The sequence below is a fragment of the Carlito syrichta genome, unplaced genomic scaffold (assembly GCF_000164805.1).
Source record: "Carlito syrichta isolate Samal-C Ts95f unplaced genomic scaffold, Tarsius_syrichta-2.0.1 Scaffold305791, whole genome shotgun sequence".
In the NCBI taxonomy this organism is placed as follows: Eukaryota; Metazoa; Chordata; class Mammalia; order Primates; family Tarsiidae; genus Carlito; species Carlito syrichta.
Window position 1 is genome coordinate 559731 of NW_007249887.1, and position 17707 is coordinate 577437.

The 17707-nt window shown below is 38.1% G+C and overlaps 1 protein-coding gene across 1 annotated transcript in view; it reads left to right on the plus strand.

Moving 5' to 3' along the window:
- The window catches only part of WDR75 (WD repeat domain 75), a 31265-nt gene extending 18242 nt beyond the window's left edge, over nucleotides 1–13023 (plus strand). Inside the window, exons 9-21 of the mRNA XM_008062665.2 lie at nucleotides 86–244; nucleotides 1045–1104; nucleotides 1196–1311; nucleotides 3045–3220; nucleotides 4347–4504; nucleotides 5513–5693; nucleotides 6810–6904; nucleotides 7724–7819; nucleotides 8473–8642; nucleotides 9191–9250; nucleotides 11639–11785; nucleotides 12164–12255; nucleotides 12685–13023. Coding sequence (XP_008060856.2) covers nucleotides 86–244; nucleotides 1045–1104; nucleotides 1196–1311; nucleotides 3045–3220; nucleotides 4347–4504; nucleotides 5513–5693; nucleotides 6810–6904; nucleotides 7724–7819; nucleotides 8473–8642; nucleotides 9191–9250; nucleotides 11639–11785; nucleotides 12164–12255; nucleotides 12685–12886 — 1712 coding nt within the window. The 3' untranslated portion in view covers nucleotides 12887–13023. The remainder of the gene's footprint in view (nucleotides 1–85; nucleotides 245–1044; nucleotides 1105–1195; nucleotides 1312–3044; nucleotides 3221–4346; nucleotides 4505–5512; nucleotides 5694–6809; nucleotides 6905–7723; nucleotides 7820–8472; nucleotides 8643–9190; nucleotides 9251–11638; nucleotides 11786–12163; nucleotides 12256–12684) is intronic.
- Nucleotides 13024–17707: the final 4684 nt, after the last annotated feature.

The window sequence follows — 17707 nt, forward strand, 5'->3', positions numbered from 1 at the left end:
TATAGTAGGAAATATGAAAGTGTTAATTGTATTCTTTCCATTTTTCCCCAAAACACTGTCCCTGTGGCTTTGGGTGGATGCCAAGGCACCAGTTTGCTGAGTGGCGGCCGCGAGTCTGTGCTTGTGGAGTGGCGCGACGCGATGGAGAAGAACAAGGAGTTCCTCCCCCGCTTGGGGGCTACGATTGAGCACATCTCGGTCTCACCTGCAGGAGATCTGTTCTGTACTTCTCACTCTGATAATAGTACGTCTGTTTTTTATTGTGAGGAAATATAATTTGTAGGGAACAGGAAGTAAAGAGATCTAAAATGAATTCAGAGTAGTTGAGACTTTGTAAGCATTATTCTCTTCCATTTCTGCTTTCTTCACCCTTCTGTACTCCCAGGTGCTTCCAGAATCTAACATTTTCAAAATTGTTTTCTATGAAAGGGAGGGCTAAGTGTTATTTGGTTATTGATGTGCCACTTATGTTTGCAAAATGTTTTAGTGTTGGATGATGTGGGGAGGTAAAGGGAGCATTGGAAGTGGATATTGGTGCTTTCATAAGTATATTGGCATTTTCAAAGAATATTGCAGGGTTCTCTTTCAGTGTGGGAGTCCTGTGGATTCTGATAGAAATAGAGGAGTCTTGTATTTCTCAAAAACTTTGTTCATCCTATAACTACTCAGCTTAGACCAGGGCCTCTTTGTAAATCCACTCCCTTTTCCATCAAAAAGAACATAACTGAGCGATCCATGAGTGGCTGTCTTTTTTAGATATCTTTTTGCATAGATAGCATCCTAATTAACTCTTAAAATGTATGCATAGGCACAACTGATAAAAGTTAAAGACTCCAGCAGAAACTAGTCCCCACTCCCACCCCTAGTTTTTTAATTAAATCACAATATACGTTTCTGATTTTCTAGTAACACTGCAAATTAATTGAACTTACTGGGTTGTTTTGTATTCTGGCATATTTCAGAATGATACAAATCTAGGGAACTTCTTCACCTTGAAGTTCTAACTTACTTAATTAAAAAAAAAAATTTTTTTTTAACCCACAGAGATAATCGTTATTCACCGAAACCTTGAGGCATCTGCAGTAATTCAAGGCTTAGTGAAAGGTATTGAAGAACACAGTGGATTTGGAATCACATACATTCTGAGAGTGAATATTTCCCTGATTTCAACTATTGTGTGTCATTTCTTTTGCAGATAGGAGTATCTCCACAGGTTTGATGATTGATCCAAAAACTAAAGCTCTAGTTTTGAATGGAAAGCCTGGGCACCTGCAGTTTTATTCTCTCCAGAGTGATAAGCAGTTATACAATGTAAGATTTTGATCCATCAACTGGCCTTAAAACTAATGAAAATTCTTTACACTACCACCAGAGTCAAGTAATTCATTTGGTAACTTCTAAAACAAGATTCTGTGCCTGTGTTCATTGAAAATAGTATTATCTGTGGTTACTTAGTTCAGTTGTTTAGAGCATAATTCCAGTGAGACCATAGTTGCCAATTGTGTGTTAGCCGGTTGACACTCCTACACTCGCCCTCTGTCTCTGTTTTATTTTGTTTCAGAGTACACTGCTATCCCACACAACTGTTCCTTGGAGTCACAAGGATAAGGAAATGAGAATAGGTAGATTGGCAGTACAAATCTGCATCTGCTTTTTGGTGAAACAGTACCATCTTTACATATTAAAGATAAAAATTTTAGTGTAGCCGGGCTCAGTGGCTCAGCCTGTAATCCCGCACTTTGGGAGGCTGAGGTAAGCAGATTGCCTGAGCCCACGGGTTCGAGACCCACCCGGGCAACTTGGCGAGACCTCATGTCTACAATAAATCAAAAATTAGCCGGTCATGGTAGCACGTGCCTATAGTTCCAGCTACTTGGAAGGCTGAGGCGGAAGGATCGCTGAGACCCAGCAGGTCGAGGCTGTGGTGGCCGGGAGCGTGCCACTGCACTCCAGTCTGAGCAGCAGTGAGACTCCAACTCAAAAAAAAAAATTTTAGTGTAGGTTGAAGAGGAATTTTTCCTATAATCCTAATAAATGCAATGTGGATGTCCTACTTTTTCTTGTGCCTCACAGTACTTACAGATTTCTATCATAGCAATTGTAACACTCACTGTCTTTCTCTCCATGGCCCTTGAGGCCCTCAAAAAAGGAAGCTTATTGATCTTTATATGCTCACAACTAGTACAGTCAGCACCTGGAACTCGTAGGTGTTTAATGCACTTAATAGTAGACACTTTATTCACTCTCTACTGATAGGCAAGACGGTGGGATTTTAAAAAAAGAACCATAAATAGAATGCTGGCTTACAACAATGCTTATCTGTTTTCACTTCTTAAAGATTGTAGGTTTATTTCTGCTCTGCTTGTTTCTGGTGATATAAAATCTAGCCCTGAGGTTTCATGTAAAGGTATTTGTTCTTAGAAACAAGAGAAAAGCACTACTGTAACTTTTACCATATAATGGATGTTAGTAATTGCTAATATTTAAGATTGTTTTTGGGGGGGGGTTGGAGTCTCACTCTGTTGCCCAGACTGGAGTGCAGTGGCCGCTCCTGGCCACCGCAGCCTCGACCTGCTGGGCTCCAGCAATCCTTCCGCCTCAGCCTTCCAAGTAGCTGGAATTACAGGCATGCTCTACCACGTCCAGCTGATTTTTTTTATTTTATTGTAGAGATGAGATCTCGCAAAGTTGCCAAGTTGCCCGGGCGGGTCTCGAACCCGTGGGCTCAGGTAATCCACTCACCTCAGCCTCCCAAAGCATGGGATTACAGGCTGAGCCACCGAGCCCGGCTTATTTAAGGTTATTGAAGATTAGTTGCTACTATATTGTTGCTGTATAACGTGTTCCCTTTTATGGTGGTGATTTTGGTGTCCATAGTAAGTTAGTTCATTTTACCTTTATTTAAAAATCCATTCTGTAGATTCTAGAAGTTATCTGGGGTGTTCTAGAAGTCGTCTGAGATGTAGTTAATTATCATTCCTTGAATGCTTTAACATTTATGTGTTTACCTTAATAAACATTTTGAATTTTTCTTAACCCATCAGCTAGATATTATACAGCAAGAATATATAAATGATTATGGTCTGATCCAAATTGAACTAACAAAGGCTGCATTTGGCTGCTTTGGTAACTGGCTTGCAACGGTGGAACAACGGCAAGAAAAGGAAACTGAACTTGAATTGCAGATGAAACTGTGGATGTATAATAAGAAAACACAAGGGTAATACTACTTGTACAGCCACCTCTTAATTTCAGAGAATACAATATTTGACTTCCTATTTTAAGATTTCAGTCATCAGTCTTTAAGATGTCTTATTTTGATAGTTTTAGATTTAGAGATGTGGGAGAAGTGTTATTCTTCTAAAAGAAGCTTTACTTAAGCTTTCTGCTCTGAAAAAACCTTGGTGTCCTCTTAAGTGAGAATGTTGTCTTATTACATAAATGAAGGAACATGGAAAAATGGCACTCCTCGAGGACATAATACCTAATTCCAGACAAATCCAGGATTAGGATCCAAATGTTCCCTTGCTCTTCCATTAACATCATATTATATCCTTTGGAAAAGTGGGAGTGTAGCAGAGATGTAGGGGAGTGTAGCATGGGTGTTGTGATTAGACAAGGAACCCACTGGTTTTCTCATACAATGGTGTAATAACCATTTATCAAGTTTTTGCTGTGTGCCAGGAACTAGGTTTAGTGCTTTCATACCCATTGTCTTATTTATCTTTAAAAAAACACTGTAAGATAAGCCTGTTGTCCATTTTTCAGTTGAGCATACAGGCCTAGAGATTAAATGGTCCCTAGTCATTCCCGCCCCACCCCCACTCCCCAATAACCTGCTGTGGTGTTCTTTTAAGAACACAGCGGTAGCATAGCTTATCTTTCATTCACAGCACTGCCCTCGTAAGCTGGAAACAAGTTTAGAGGTAGTTTGGGTGACTGAAAATAGTAAATAATGACTGGGGCAGCTTGAATAGTTTTCTTTATGTGTTTTTTTGTAGTGAGGCTTTTTTGTGACCATTCCATTTTTTGCTTATTTTCAAAAATAGGCAGGCATCTGAGTTCTATACAGTCTTCCTGCAGAGTTTGGTGTAGTGGACTTTTTGGTGTCATTGATTAATGACCCCTATTTTTTACTTGTTTTTATCACTGAGTTGATCAGTGTACATACTGATCTCCTAAGTCACACAGGACACAGGTAATAGATTAAAACTCTGTATCCTATGACCATTAGAGCACTAAATATACATTCTAGGTGGTAATCAATCAGTTACCATTCTTTATATATGATAGTGTGTAATATTGTCCTAATGTAAGAATAAAGTCTGTGGTTTCCTTCCTACAAGGTTTGTTCTTAACACAAGGATTAACATGCCACATGAAGACCACATCACAGCTCTCTGTTTCTGTAATACAGAAAAATCTGAGCACCCCACCTTGGTTACAGCTAGTAAAGATGGTCACTTCAAAGTATGGATATTAACAGATGATTCTGATATATACAGTAAGTTATATATTATGTTCAAAGGGTGTGCAACGTTAAAAATTGATTATCTCAAGACTTATATCTGTTCAGGAAAGACATTTCTATTTTTAAAATCTGATAGGATGTTGCTTAATTTTCAGATTTAAGAGATTACATTTTGCATGCCTTTTTTCCCAAATCTATACTTTTTAAAATGGCATTCTTGATCATGTGCTGGTTATTCTCATTTTTGAGGGTACTGTAAAAAGAGCTTTTGCTCCACTAGAGGGAGGTCAAGTTCTCCAGGAAGGGGAATAAATTTCAAGTCAGTCCATTTTGTAGCAAAATTCAAGCTTAAAGAATTTATGGGGAGCACATTTGGTTTGGTTTGGTTTTTGTGTTTGTTTCTTAATCTTTACTGCTTATAATGTCCCTGTTTAGCAGTCCCCCTTTATCCGCAGGGGAGATACTCCAAGACCCCCAGTGAGTGCTTGAAACCTCGGATAGTAGCAAATCACATATCCTATGTGTTTCCTATGCATACATACTCATGATAAAGTTTAATTTATGAAGTAGTCACAGTAAGAGATAAACGACAAAGCTGGGCTCGGTGGCTCAGCCTGTAATCCCACGCCTTTGGGAGGCTGAGGTGAATGGATTGCCTGAGCCCGCGGGTTCGAGACCCACCTGGGCAGCGAGACCTCATCTCTACAATAAATAAAAAAATTGGCCGGGCGTGGTAGCGCGCACCTGTAATTCCAGCTACTCGGAAGGCTGAGGCAGAAGGATCACCGGAGCCCAGTAGGTCGAAGCTGCGGTGGCCAGGAGCGGCCACTGCACTCCAGTCTGGGCGACAGTGAGACTCCAGCTCAAAAATATATATATATATATTCTTATATTGTTACCATACTTACTGATTTTCAGACCGCAATTGACCTCCAGTAACTAATCATAGGAAAAAAAAACCCAGAAAGCAAAACTTCGGATAAGGAAGCATGACTGAAATATAGCATTTGTTTCTAAACATTATGCCTTGTATTTCCACAGAAAACGCAGTTGGCTGGACCTGTGATTTTGTTGGTAGTTATCACAAATATCAAGCAACTAACTGTTGTTTCTCCGAAGATGGCTCTTTACTAGCAGTTAGTTTTGAGGAAATTGTCACAATATGGGATTCTGAAACATGGGAACTTAAATGTACATTTTGCCATCGAGCTGGGAAAATAACGTAAGTAAATCATTTGAATGCGTAGTACTTTTCATTTATTTATTTAAACAAGTCTTCCAGCTTCAGTAATCATTTATGCTTTCTCCAAGGATAACCTGTGGGTCAGTGGGGCAAGCCACTCAGAGTATACACAAATGCATGCCAACAATTCTGAAATCAGGGTTAACATTTAATTCTTGTTCTACAGATTTTTTTTGTAATACTTTAATGGATGTGCTACATAATAATAGAAGCTATATGTAAGCCAAGTGGATCCAGACCATTCTTACTTTCTATGTAGACCCATAAAAACTGTTATGCTTATGCCTCATTGTTTCTGAGAAGGACAGGAAATAGTGACAGCAGCATCTTAGGGTGTTGCTTCAGGCACCTGGGCTCCAGGACAGAATGCAGATTGCTAATGAGATTGTTTCTAACACCCAACATGTATGATTCTGAATTTACTTTGTAAAACTTTTCTCAGAATTCAAATTGCAAGCTTTCCTCTTCTAGGTAAAGAACAGAAATTAGGGTTTTTGTTAACTGTGCATTTTGCATACGTTTTCTCTGTATGTGTTCACTGGAATGCGTACAACATACTAGAGAGTTGGTTATCAAACCTGTTTTCCTAAAGAAATAGCTAAATATGCCTTTGCTTTTCCCTTTTTTTTTTTTTTGGAATTGGAGTCTCACTCTGTCGCCCAGGCTAGAGTGCAGTGGCACGCTCACAACCATCCCAGCTTAGACCTGCTGGTCTCACGTGATCTTTCCACCTCAGCCTTCCAAGTAGCTAGAACAGGGGTGTGCTACCACGCCTGACTAGTTTTTTGATTTGTTGTAAAGATGAGGTCTCACTAAGTTACCCAGGCTATTCTTGGACCCATGGACTCAGGCAATCCTCTCACCTCGGCCTCCCAATGTTTTGGGATTACAGACTTGAGCCACCACACCTGGCCATTAAGCCTTTTCATACTCCTTAGTCCCTTTTTTCTTCAGGCTAATTAAAAAGAAAAACTTATGTGTCTGTTTAAAAATCTGCATTGCATAAAACTAATACAGTGCCTTGAAGTCTGCAGCTGTTTATAACTAAGTGTGCTAGAACTTACTGTTGCTAACTTTCTTGTGGTTTTAATCTAGGCGCCTTTGCTTTGGGAGATTGACATGTTCAAAGTATCTACTTGGTGCTACTGAAAATGGCATTCTTTGCTGTTGGAATCTGCTCAGTTGTGCATGTAAGATATTTTTTACTCTAAAGTGATCTGGCAAAGCATATAGGGAGCTGACATTAAACTTTGGCATTTTGGGAGTTAGGGATCATATCTTTAGATATGTGCACAGAGAATATATAATTTTTCACATGACCCAGTATACCACCAAAATTAGGAGTAGTAGGCCTATCATAGACATGTCTTATAAATTACTTACTTGTTGGTGAGCTGGCTTCCATCAGCCTTGCCCTTTTCCACGGTTTTCAGTGTGTACGACTTTCTGATGCTCTCCATAGTCTCTATCCTCATAACAGTTTGCAGAATGTTTCTGCTGATTCATAATGCATCTTAATCTGCTGTATCCCTAACAGCTTAAGATTCTAGTGCAGTCTACCACAGTCCTCCTAACACATGTGCACTTAGTGGCATTTATGCATTTGATGCATGTCTGGAAGGCATGGGAGTTGCTAAGTAATGAATGTGTGATAACTTTTTAAAATATTCTCTACAATGACCTTAGTTAACATTTTGCCCACATTTAGCAATAGCATAAAAGCACCAGACATACATTTCAGTGAAATAATAACCTTTTCATTGTGTGTAGAAGGAGAACTGACATTCCACTTTGTTCTTCTGCTTCCTGTCCCTCACTTTAGTTCAGCCTTCCACAGATAATTTCTGTGTGCCTCCATGTGTTTATTGGAAGCATAAAGTCCCTCTTTCTAAGAATAATAGAGAATTGATTGTCCCCAGTAAAGATTAGGGGTACATACTTTAAATAATGTTTTAAATAAATCCCTTCTTAGGAGTAAAATACTTTGTTTGTTTGTTTGTTTGCCCCAGTGGAGTGGAGTGCAAAATTAAATGTTAGAGTTATGGAACCTGATCCTAATTCAGAGAATATTGCTGCAATCTCTCAGTCTTCAGTGGGTTCAGATTGTAAGTACATGCCATATTTTGGCAGTAGAAGATCTTTTGCCTACATTTTCTTGTTAACATCTTTAAAATAATTTGAATCAAACTAGCCTTCGGATTAGATGTTTGTTTGAAGCCATTTTGCCTAGACACTACCTGCTTTCTTGCCCCAGCCCACCCCTTGTTACTGTGTCCATTCATACTTAGTTCTAGGAAAGCTCTAACACATTCTTTATTTGTCCATGGGCCAGTTCCTACTCAGGCTTCAAAACCCATTAGAGGTTTCACCTCTTCCCAACTTTCCTGAGAAGCTTTAAAGGATCACCTATGCGTTGAAGCAATTACTACAAATCTCTTTTCTAGTGCTGCAGACAAAAACACTGCTATTATATTTTGGCGTCTGTCTTCTGCGTAGACCATGACCTCTAGAGCAGGATTCTTCTTTCTCTTTTTCATCTTTTTAGCCCTCCTTTCTAACCTGTTTGGCTCATAGTAGGCATCCAGTAGATACTTGTTGAAACAAAACCTAAAACAGTCATGACCTGGGCCATCATTACTCAATGGAGTGAATCCCAGGATTAGTGTGGTCTTCCAGACGGAAGCTAGAACTAACCTTTGCTGGTACAATGTTACTATCTCTTTGTTTTGGTTTTTTGTTTTTGTTTTTTCCCCTCTAGTGTTTGTATTTAAACCTAGTGAACCAAGGCCATTGTATATTCAAAAGAATATCTCTAGAGAGGAAGTCCAGTGGGGAGTGTTTGTTCCACGAGATGTCCCTGAGTCATTCACCTCAGAAGCTTACCAGTGGCTGAACAGATCCCAGTTTTACTTCCTAACAAAATCACAGGTAACTGCCCCCTTTAAAAAAGGCCATCACGTTGTACATATGATTTTAGAGAGTAATAGCCCATGACTGTTGGTGTTTGTTTCTAGGTGAAATAGTTTCATTAAAGGATTATTTCTCAAATTGTCTAATATGCTCAATACAACTGTATTACTAGCGTATTATTTCCACTTTAGTTAACCCCACATCTTTGAGGTTACGTATTGCTTTGCATTAACTGACAGCAAAAACGCAGAAAATAACTAAGATACTTTAAATTGTATTTATTAGGATGGATTTTTTTTTAATTTTAGTGTTTGACTTGCAGTTTTTAAAAATAGTGGCTTGCATTTGAACTGTCAGTTGTATTTCATTTCTTTGCCAATTTTTAAATGTCTCTCAAAACGAATGTTATAATTCTCAGTGGTTATTAAATACATTTTAAATCCTATATTCCTTTCTGTGATCAGATATATCAAAATGAAAAAGTCACCTTCCTATTTTTTAACACCTTATTTAGATTTGCATTCTACAATTTATCTTTCGCATCATTAATTGATCTCTCTTTTCAGAGTTTATTGACATTCAGTACAAAGTCTCCAGAAGAAAAACTCACACCAACAAGCAAACAGGTATGTTTTAATCATTCATAGTGCAGGCTGCATTGCCTCCCTAAAAAGATATGCTTATCTTTTAGAATTCAGCTCTGAAAAAATATTTCACTTGGCCCTAAAATAGAATTAAAAACACTTACAAGCTGGTATACCACTTTTGAAGGTATAGTACTCTTTTAAAATTATTTTAATTTATAATATCAGTAATATACACTTATGATTTAAAGAATCAAAAGTTCTACAAGGCTCTTCAGGAACAACTCCAACACCACTGCCATAACAGTCACTCTTTCAGCTGGAGTTTTTATTTCACTCCACATCTCTAAGAAACATTTTTTATATATCTGATTCTGGATTTTTCAGATTTAAGTATCTGTTAACTCTGATATGTTGAAGCTGAATTTTAGCTCCTTTTTACACCATCACTCCCTGCATATATATAACACATACTTCATCTACTTGTCCCCCAGTTCCCCCCATGTAGATAAATCCTAAATTGGTAAGGTCAGTATTCATTTTCATAACTATGTAAACAGAATTCATAGCCAAGTATGAATTGGAGTGCTTCTTGGCTTTCTCATAGCCAGCTTAGAACTGTGCTTTCTCAGGTTGACTGAGTTGGTAACTAGCCTTCAACCTGCTTTTCAGCTCTAAGCATGTTACTATGAAGGCCTTTCCTCCAATTTCTATCATTGTGAGTTTATGCCCTTTTGGAAAGCCCTAATGCTGTCATTTTTATAGACTTTGGTGAAGAAGTGATGGCAATACAAAGATTGTTTTTCCTTTTTTTGACCTACTCTTTGTTTTCTTAGGAGTTAATGATTAACTCTCTTTTCATTTGCTTAGTTTTCTTTTTCTTTTTCTTTTTTTTTTTTTAGTTGGAGTCTCACTCTATCGCCCAGGCCAGAGTGCTATAGCACAGTCACAGCCACCACAGCCTAACCTGTTGGGCTCAGGCCATCCTTCCGTATCCTCTAATCTTAATCTTTCTGTTTTCTGGGAGATTTCCTCATCTTTGTCATCAAATCCTTTTATCCTCTTGCATGGTCTTTTTCCACCACATTTTTGTTTGTTTCAGTCTCTTTTGGTCACTATCTTTCATTTTAGAGGTTTTCATCAGTGTTTGAGTATTTTTGGCTGTTTGTTCAGTTTTGAAAGAGGGCAAAAAGGCCATTTGGAAGTTCTCTGCCTGTGTGGAGAGAACTGGCTTCTTCTACTGTCTGAGCCATTTTATAATTTATAAAATCTCCATTGTTTTTACTGTTGACCCTTGAACAGTATGGGAGTTAGGAACACTAACCTGCCAACACAGCTAGAAATCTGTGTATAAGTTTTTACTCCCCTAAAGTTTGCTATTAGCCTATTGTTGACCAGAATCCTTACCAATAACATAGTCAGTTAACATATATTTTGTATGTTACATGTATTATTTACTATATTCTTACAATAAAGCTAGAGAAAAATGTTAAGACAATAATAAGGAAGATAAAATAATATTTATTTATTAAGTGGATCATCAGAAAGGTCTTTATCCTTGTCTTCACGTTGAATAGGCTGAGAAGGAGGAGGAGAAAGAGGAGGGGTTAATGGATCTGCCATCTCAGGCCTGGCAGAGGCAGAAGACAATCCATGTCCAAGTGAATGCAAGCAGTCAAATCCTTGTTATTCAACAGCCAGCTGTATTTTAGGTTTTCTCTTAGGCTGGTCAAATTTCCCAGATAAAATTCTAAGTTCTTGCCTAAAGGATTTAGACTTTGGCTGCCAGTGTTCCTGAAAACCCCCATAAGTGAAGTACAACTGCCTTTAGCAATGAAGACACCACCACCCACCCACAGTCTGAAGACTTACATCCTCTGCTGGGGTGTAAATAGACTCAACCAGCACATCTGGGTTTATCATTCCCATTTTCACCTCCACTTAACAGAGCTACTATTATTTCCAACTCCTAAGGACTTGTGGGATCCTACAGTATGAATTGGTGTGCTTCTTGGTCACTGTCAGCTTAGAACTGTGCTTTCTCAGGTCGTCTGAGTTGGTGACTAGCCTTCAACCTGTTTTCCAGCTCTAAGCATGTTGTTAAGGCCTTTCCTCCATTTTCTATCATTGTGAGTTTATGCCCTTTGGAAAGCCCTAATGCTGTCTGTCATTTTTATAGACTTTGGTGAAGAAGTGGTGGTAAATGTATACTTTGTTCTGTCATAAGTGTCCACTGTCAGCTTTTCCCATGTAAGTGGGATGCTGGGCCTCTATTGTATTCCCTGTAAAATGAGAAAATCATACTAGGTAGATACTTTCTAAAATTCCTTTTATCGCAGACATTTTATGATTCTGTAGTACTTATTCTTGAGCCAAAAGTAGTTCCTCCTTTTTACTGAAATAATTTCCCTTTGTCTTAAATCCTTATAGCTGTTAGCAGAAGAAAGTCTTCCAACAACCCCATTTTATTTCATATTGGGAAAGCACAGGCAACAGCAGGGTGAAAAATTTAATGAGACTTCAGAGAATGAACTGGTACAGCTGCCATTAACAGAAAACATACCTGCAATTAGTGAGGTAAGTAGTTATCAAACCAAATGTAAGACAGTAAATACACTGAAAGCACCTTAAGTTGGAGTTTTTATACAATCACTCTGTAACAAATAACATTTCAGTAATCATTTGTATGCTGCACAGCTTTAATACCCAAACTAAATAACATAACCTCATGACTTGTGGTTATTTTTGTGCAAGGAGGGTGGTGGTTGCGTAAGTGTGGGAAGGTAGAGATGTGTTTTTCTTTGGTCTGGTTTTGCTGGGAGTGGAAAGCCTTTTCACATTTGATTCTTGGCATTTACAAGAAAAAGTACTTACTAAGGATGTTGAAGGCACAGACTGTGCCAGAAGATCATCTTTTTTTTTAAGTACAGCCCTGTTTTTCTCTTTTTGCTCTAGCTTCTTCACACTCCAGCCCATGTCCTGCCCTCAGCCACTTTCCTGTGCTCCATGCTCATCAACTCACTGCTGTTGTCTAAAGAGACTAAGAGGTAAAGCAGTTCTTAAAGAGGCTTAGATGCTCTGTTTTGAGAAACAGGATGTTTTGTGTTATCTTTTATTATTAGTGTTCTTCTGCTGTTTTTCTCTTTATTTCATAAGCTTTAAAATGTAATTAAAAGATAGAGGATTATTAAGTCAAATGCAATAAATTACAAATAAGTTTCAGAAAAGTGTGTGTGTGTGTGTGTGTGTGTGTGTGTGTGTGTGTGTGTGTGTGTAGGCTATAGTTTTAAATTACACTTTTACAAAGCCACCTCCTTTTTTATAATAACCCATATTTTTTAAAGTGCACTCGATAATAAGGTTTTTCATTTACCTTATTTGAGTGATTATATTTCTACATAGATGTCTTAAATTAGAAAATTATTGTTTTAGAAATATTATGGGGTATTTTTAATTGTATTCTGTTATTGTTAAAGTGCCGAAGAAATTCCTGATGATGTAGATATGGAAGAAGAAAAGGAAAGTGATGATTCAGATGAAGAAAATGATTTTACTGAAGAAGTCCAGGATACAAATAACACAGATTTGGGAGTAGACATACATCAGTTGTCAAAATCTGAAGAAAAAGAACTGAGAAAATTCCGGAAAATAGACTATAGCTGGGTAGCTGCTCTTTAGGCCTCAAAGATGGGGGAGGGTTCTTGTACTTTGGTGTTTTTTGTATGTTGATACTCAAAAAATATCTATTTTAATGTTATTTCTGTTCTTAAAATATTAAATATCGACAGACTTGAGCTCTTAAAAACTGGTAATATGAAACTATATTTGCATCATGCTTTACAGTTACTGGATCTCATTTTTTATTTTGAATCACACATCAGCCTTATAAAATAGGTATTTTCTTCACAGGTAAACCAGCAGAGCTGGGACTGAACTATATAGCATATGTCCCCTATCTGGAGTTTGAAGGTATAAAAAGTTTGGAAAATCAAAAGGCATTGTTGATGTTGTCTGACACCAAAATTCATTTGATGTGCATATGTGACCTGAACTGATGTGATGTTTTTTAGTCCTGATTCACGCCTCTTAGTATCTTTCTCTCTTTCTCTTAGAAAATTTAGATATTACTTGATTATGTGATGTTCCACTGAGGACATTATGTCATAACATAGGCTATCTAAAATCTGAAAAATTCTGAATTCAAATAATGTGACCCAAAGTCTTATTGCCAGTAAAAAAACTATCCAAGCCCTCTCTGTTTTATGTTAAAGTAATGAAATTGCTGCATCTTAGCTATGTAGCATTTAGTTTTCTAGTTCCCTGATACACTACTATAAAATGTATCATCTTAAAAAGTTAGCACAAAAGCAGTAAAGTGTACATGTCATAAGAGCACATCTCAGTGAATGCTCACAAAATTGCTGCGAACAACTTTTTAGTTTGTGCTATTGACCAGATGCTTGTTCCCCTGAAATTTATAGGTTGAAACCTAACCCCCAGTGTGGTGGTATTGGGAAGTTGGGCCTTTTGGGGAGTGATTGGGTCATGAAGGTAGAGCCCGTGTGAGTAGGATTAGTGCACTTACAAAAGAGATCCTGGAGAACTAACTCCCTTACCCCTTCTACCATACCAGGAAGACAATCATCTCCGAACCAGGAAGCAGCCCTGACCAGACATAAATCTGCCATTGCTTTTTTGTTGGACTTTCCAGCCTCTAGAACTATGAGACAAAATTTCTATTGCTTATAAACTACCCAGTCAATGATACTTTGTTGTACCCTAAACAGATTAGCATTTTTGAATCAGTGTTCAAGTAAGCTCTATACATTTTGTTAAATAACAGCTTCATTGAGATGTAACTCACAAACCATACCATTTATGCACTTTAAGTGGACAGTATACAGAATTGTGCACCATCACCACAATCAATTTTAATTTTAGAACACTTTTATCTCCCCAAAACGCCAGACATTTTTTTAAATCTCCCTCACCCCACTCTAGACAATAACTGACCTTTCCAAATCTGGTCATTTCATATAAATGGAATTGCATGATACTGTGATCTTTTGTGACTGACTTCTTTCCCTTAGCATCTGTGTTGTAACGTGTGCCAGTACTTCATTCCTTTTTGTTTCCGTTTCTCCTGGGTATACACTTAGGACTGGAATTACTGGGTCATTTGGTAACTTTATGTCTAACCTTTTGAAGAAAGACCAGACTTGTATAAATCAGCTGCAACATTGGAGGTTATTTACATGATGGTGCACAAATTGCTCCACAATCTGATATGCTAAACTTAAGTCCCTTTGCAGGGCTTGGTGGTGGTGGTTGTTTTAGATCTTAATTTTTTAGAATAATTTTCAGTCTGTAGGAAAATTGAAAAGAAGATAGAGATTTCCCATATAACCCCTCTCGCATGTGCATAGATGCCTCCATTATCAACATGCCCTACCAGAGTGTACATTTGTTACAATTGATGAAACTACATCAATACATCATAATTATCCAAAGACTATAATGTAAATTAAGGTTCACTCTGGGTGGTGTACGTTCTTTGGGTTTGGACAAACATAATGACATGTATCCATCATTTTATACAATTATATAGAGTATTCTCATTTCCCTAAACATATACAGGGTTAGTTTTTGAGATTTTCTTCTGATCCCAGGAGGATTCTGTCCTTCTTTATTCATCTCATTTATCGATCAAGGTATGAAATGGTTACATTTGATGTGTCCATGTTAGTATCTCGACCTTGCTGGGGAGTGAAACACACGTTAAACCAACCACGATGTGCTGTGCGTTTGGCACACATTGCACTTTGTCTACAGGTTCATGTGTCAGATGTTATCCCAGTTTGACAAATGAAACTAGATCCAGTGAGAGTAAGTCAACCATACTTGGATCATTGGACTATCAGAGGTGAGGCCCAGATAGAAGGAACCCTACCCACTAAATCCCAAATCCTGTGTCCTAGAATAACACATTGTCTCCTAGACACTTAAAATAGCAAGTTAGAATTACAAAGATATCGGTAATTGAGGGGAAATCATGATAAGAAACAAAATAGCCCAGATTTAGGGTTAATCCCAGCTGCAAATGAGCTAGCTAGCTCTGTGACCTGGCTAAAGTCCTTCAAGTCATCTGAGCTGAAACCCCTCATCTGTAAAACTAAGTATTCACTTCCCCTTTCCCCTAAGCAAATGGTTTTATTTGCCCAACTAGTATGATTATATTGCAAATGTAGGACAAGTGTATAAGATTTGAATATTGTTCAATTGTGGACTTCAGTATATGCAAAATTTTGATGAAAAGTCTAGGTCAACTGTTGATTACAATGAACATGCCTCTAAAGAGAAAAGTTAGGTTAATTGTGCCTTAATTAATATAGGCTCATTGTTAGTGTGCTGGAATAACATCCTTCTCTGGTTTTTTTAATCATAGACTAGCACTATAATTTCCATAGAAATTAGAGTATATATTGTGAATAATGTGTTTTAAATAATTTTATGGTGTTTGTACTATGACTAATGAAGACTTTATCAGAAATCTCTCAGGTTTAACCATCTGGTCAAAATTAACTAAATCTTATAAATGGCGCTGATTTTTTTTTTTCTGTGAAGCTGCTTTGTCTGCCTGACCTACATCCAAAAATTGTGTTTCCTCCTGTTATTTAACACTGATGAATATCATTGAAATGAAATAAAAATGGAAGCAACTGGGATTTGATAATCATACACTATGGAGTGCAGGGAATGAGTAGAATAGATTCAGAGTGCACCACTCTACCACAGATACACAATCAGTCATTATGTTGCTCAGATTGCTTTGTTTTTCAAAAAGCATAAGCAAACAGCCTCTGAGTTCCTTCATCTAAATTGCAAAATCAGACAAAATGACCCCTTTTAGCTCTGAGATTCTGTGACCACAATATTAAATTCAATGCTAGAGTAATGTAGTGTTGGTCCCTCTCCCATCCCATGTCCCAAAATACCAAGACTGGTCTTGTAAGCACTGAATTTGCGATGCATGTATATAAATATGCAGAGATATGGCACCTTAGTTTCCCATCTTCAGGCTTGACATACCTCTGGTTTAGAAACTCCTTGAGAGATCAGAGCACTTGGTTCACAAAATGAAATAATCAGACATGAAAGTGCACCAGTTCCTTCCATTGTTTTGTCAAGTTTTGATCATCCCAGTTACTCAATAGTTGCCTATTTTAACGGAAGGGTGAATATACATGCTCTGAAAACAAGCACTTTAAATGCAAATATTGACATTATACTCTAGCTTACATAGGAAAGGAACTTTAAACTCGTTTCTTTAGAAATGTCTGCATGTGTGAAATTCAAGTCCACCTACCCATCAGTGTTTGCCAGAAAGAGTACTGGTCTAAGAGTCAGAAGACCTCTAGATCCAGCTCTTCCTAAGCTTGTGCTTGTATTAAGTAATTTGAGGTCTTACTTTTTTTATCACTAAAAGTAGAGGGCGTGGTTTCACTAGGTGATCCTCTGAGCCCCTTTCTTGACTCAAATTGTGATTCTCCAAAGTGCCCAGAACTCTGTTGACCTTTTCCAAAAATATATGCCTTGCTGCTTAATTCCAGCCTCTTTTGGTTTTGGACTGAAGAGGAAACAAGCAGCTTCAAAGACTACATTTCTGAAAGAAAAAAAAAAAAAAAGATCCTGTACTCAATTTCAAGATGTCCCTGGCCCAAATCTCTAGACTTTACCCCAGCATAAGGATTAGAGTCAGAACTCCACACTGGCAACACCTTTAGGAACTTTCAGCAAACTAAAACATGGAATGAGGGAGCAGCTGTGTGACACACAAGAGGCTCTCCCGTTTGTGCAATGGAGACGACCATAGTATGAAGATAGCAGCAGACAGGATTGTGACTTGACTTACACTCAACAGTCAAGGTGAAAATGAAAGACCAAAGCTTGCCCTGGCTGCTTGCCCTGGATAATCAATTCTTTTTCCCAGGCTTCAAGTACTCCCCAAAACCACTGAAGAAATGATATATTCTGCAGGCAGTGAGGATTTTTGGAACGCCTGCCAACCATGTCTGCCTCTATTCCACTCCATCCCTCTGGTGTATCCAACCTGAATAACACTCCTCTCGTCCCCTCAATTCACAGCCTAGTCCTATTGACTATAAAGGAACGTAAAGGAAACACTGAACAAGACAAGATATACCACATATGCCCTGGTTTCTTACATAAAGGAGCAGAGAGGACTAATTGGCTATTGAAAACCAAACATGAAGGCACAGAGTGCTTGTTCCCCACCCCACCCCCTTTGACTCCTCTTCCTTTTTTTTTTTTTTTTTTTTTTTTGAGTTGGAATCTCACTCTGCCACACAGGCTGGAGCGCAGTGACCTGAGTAAATACATTCTGACTCAGCTGTCCAACCAGCTAGCTGGGGGGCAACTGCAGGTATTATACCAGAATTGATCATGGGTTTTGTTTTTAGAGCTTAGTCAAAATTCTGC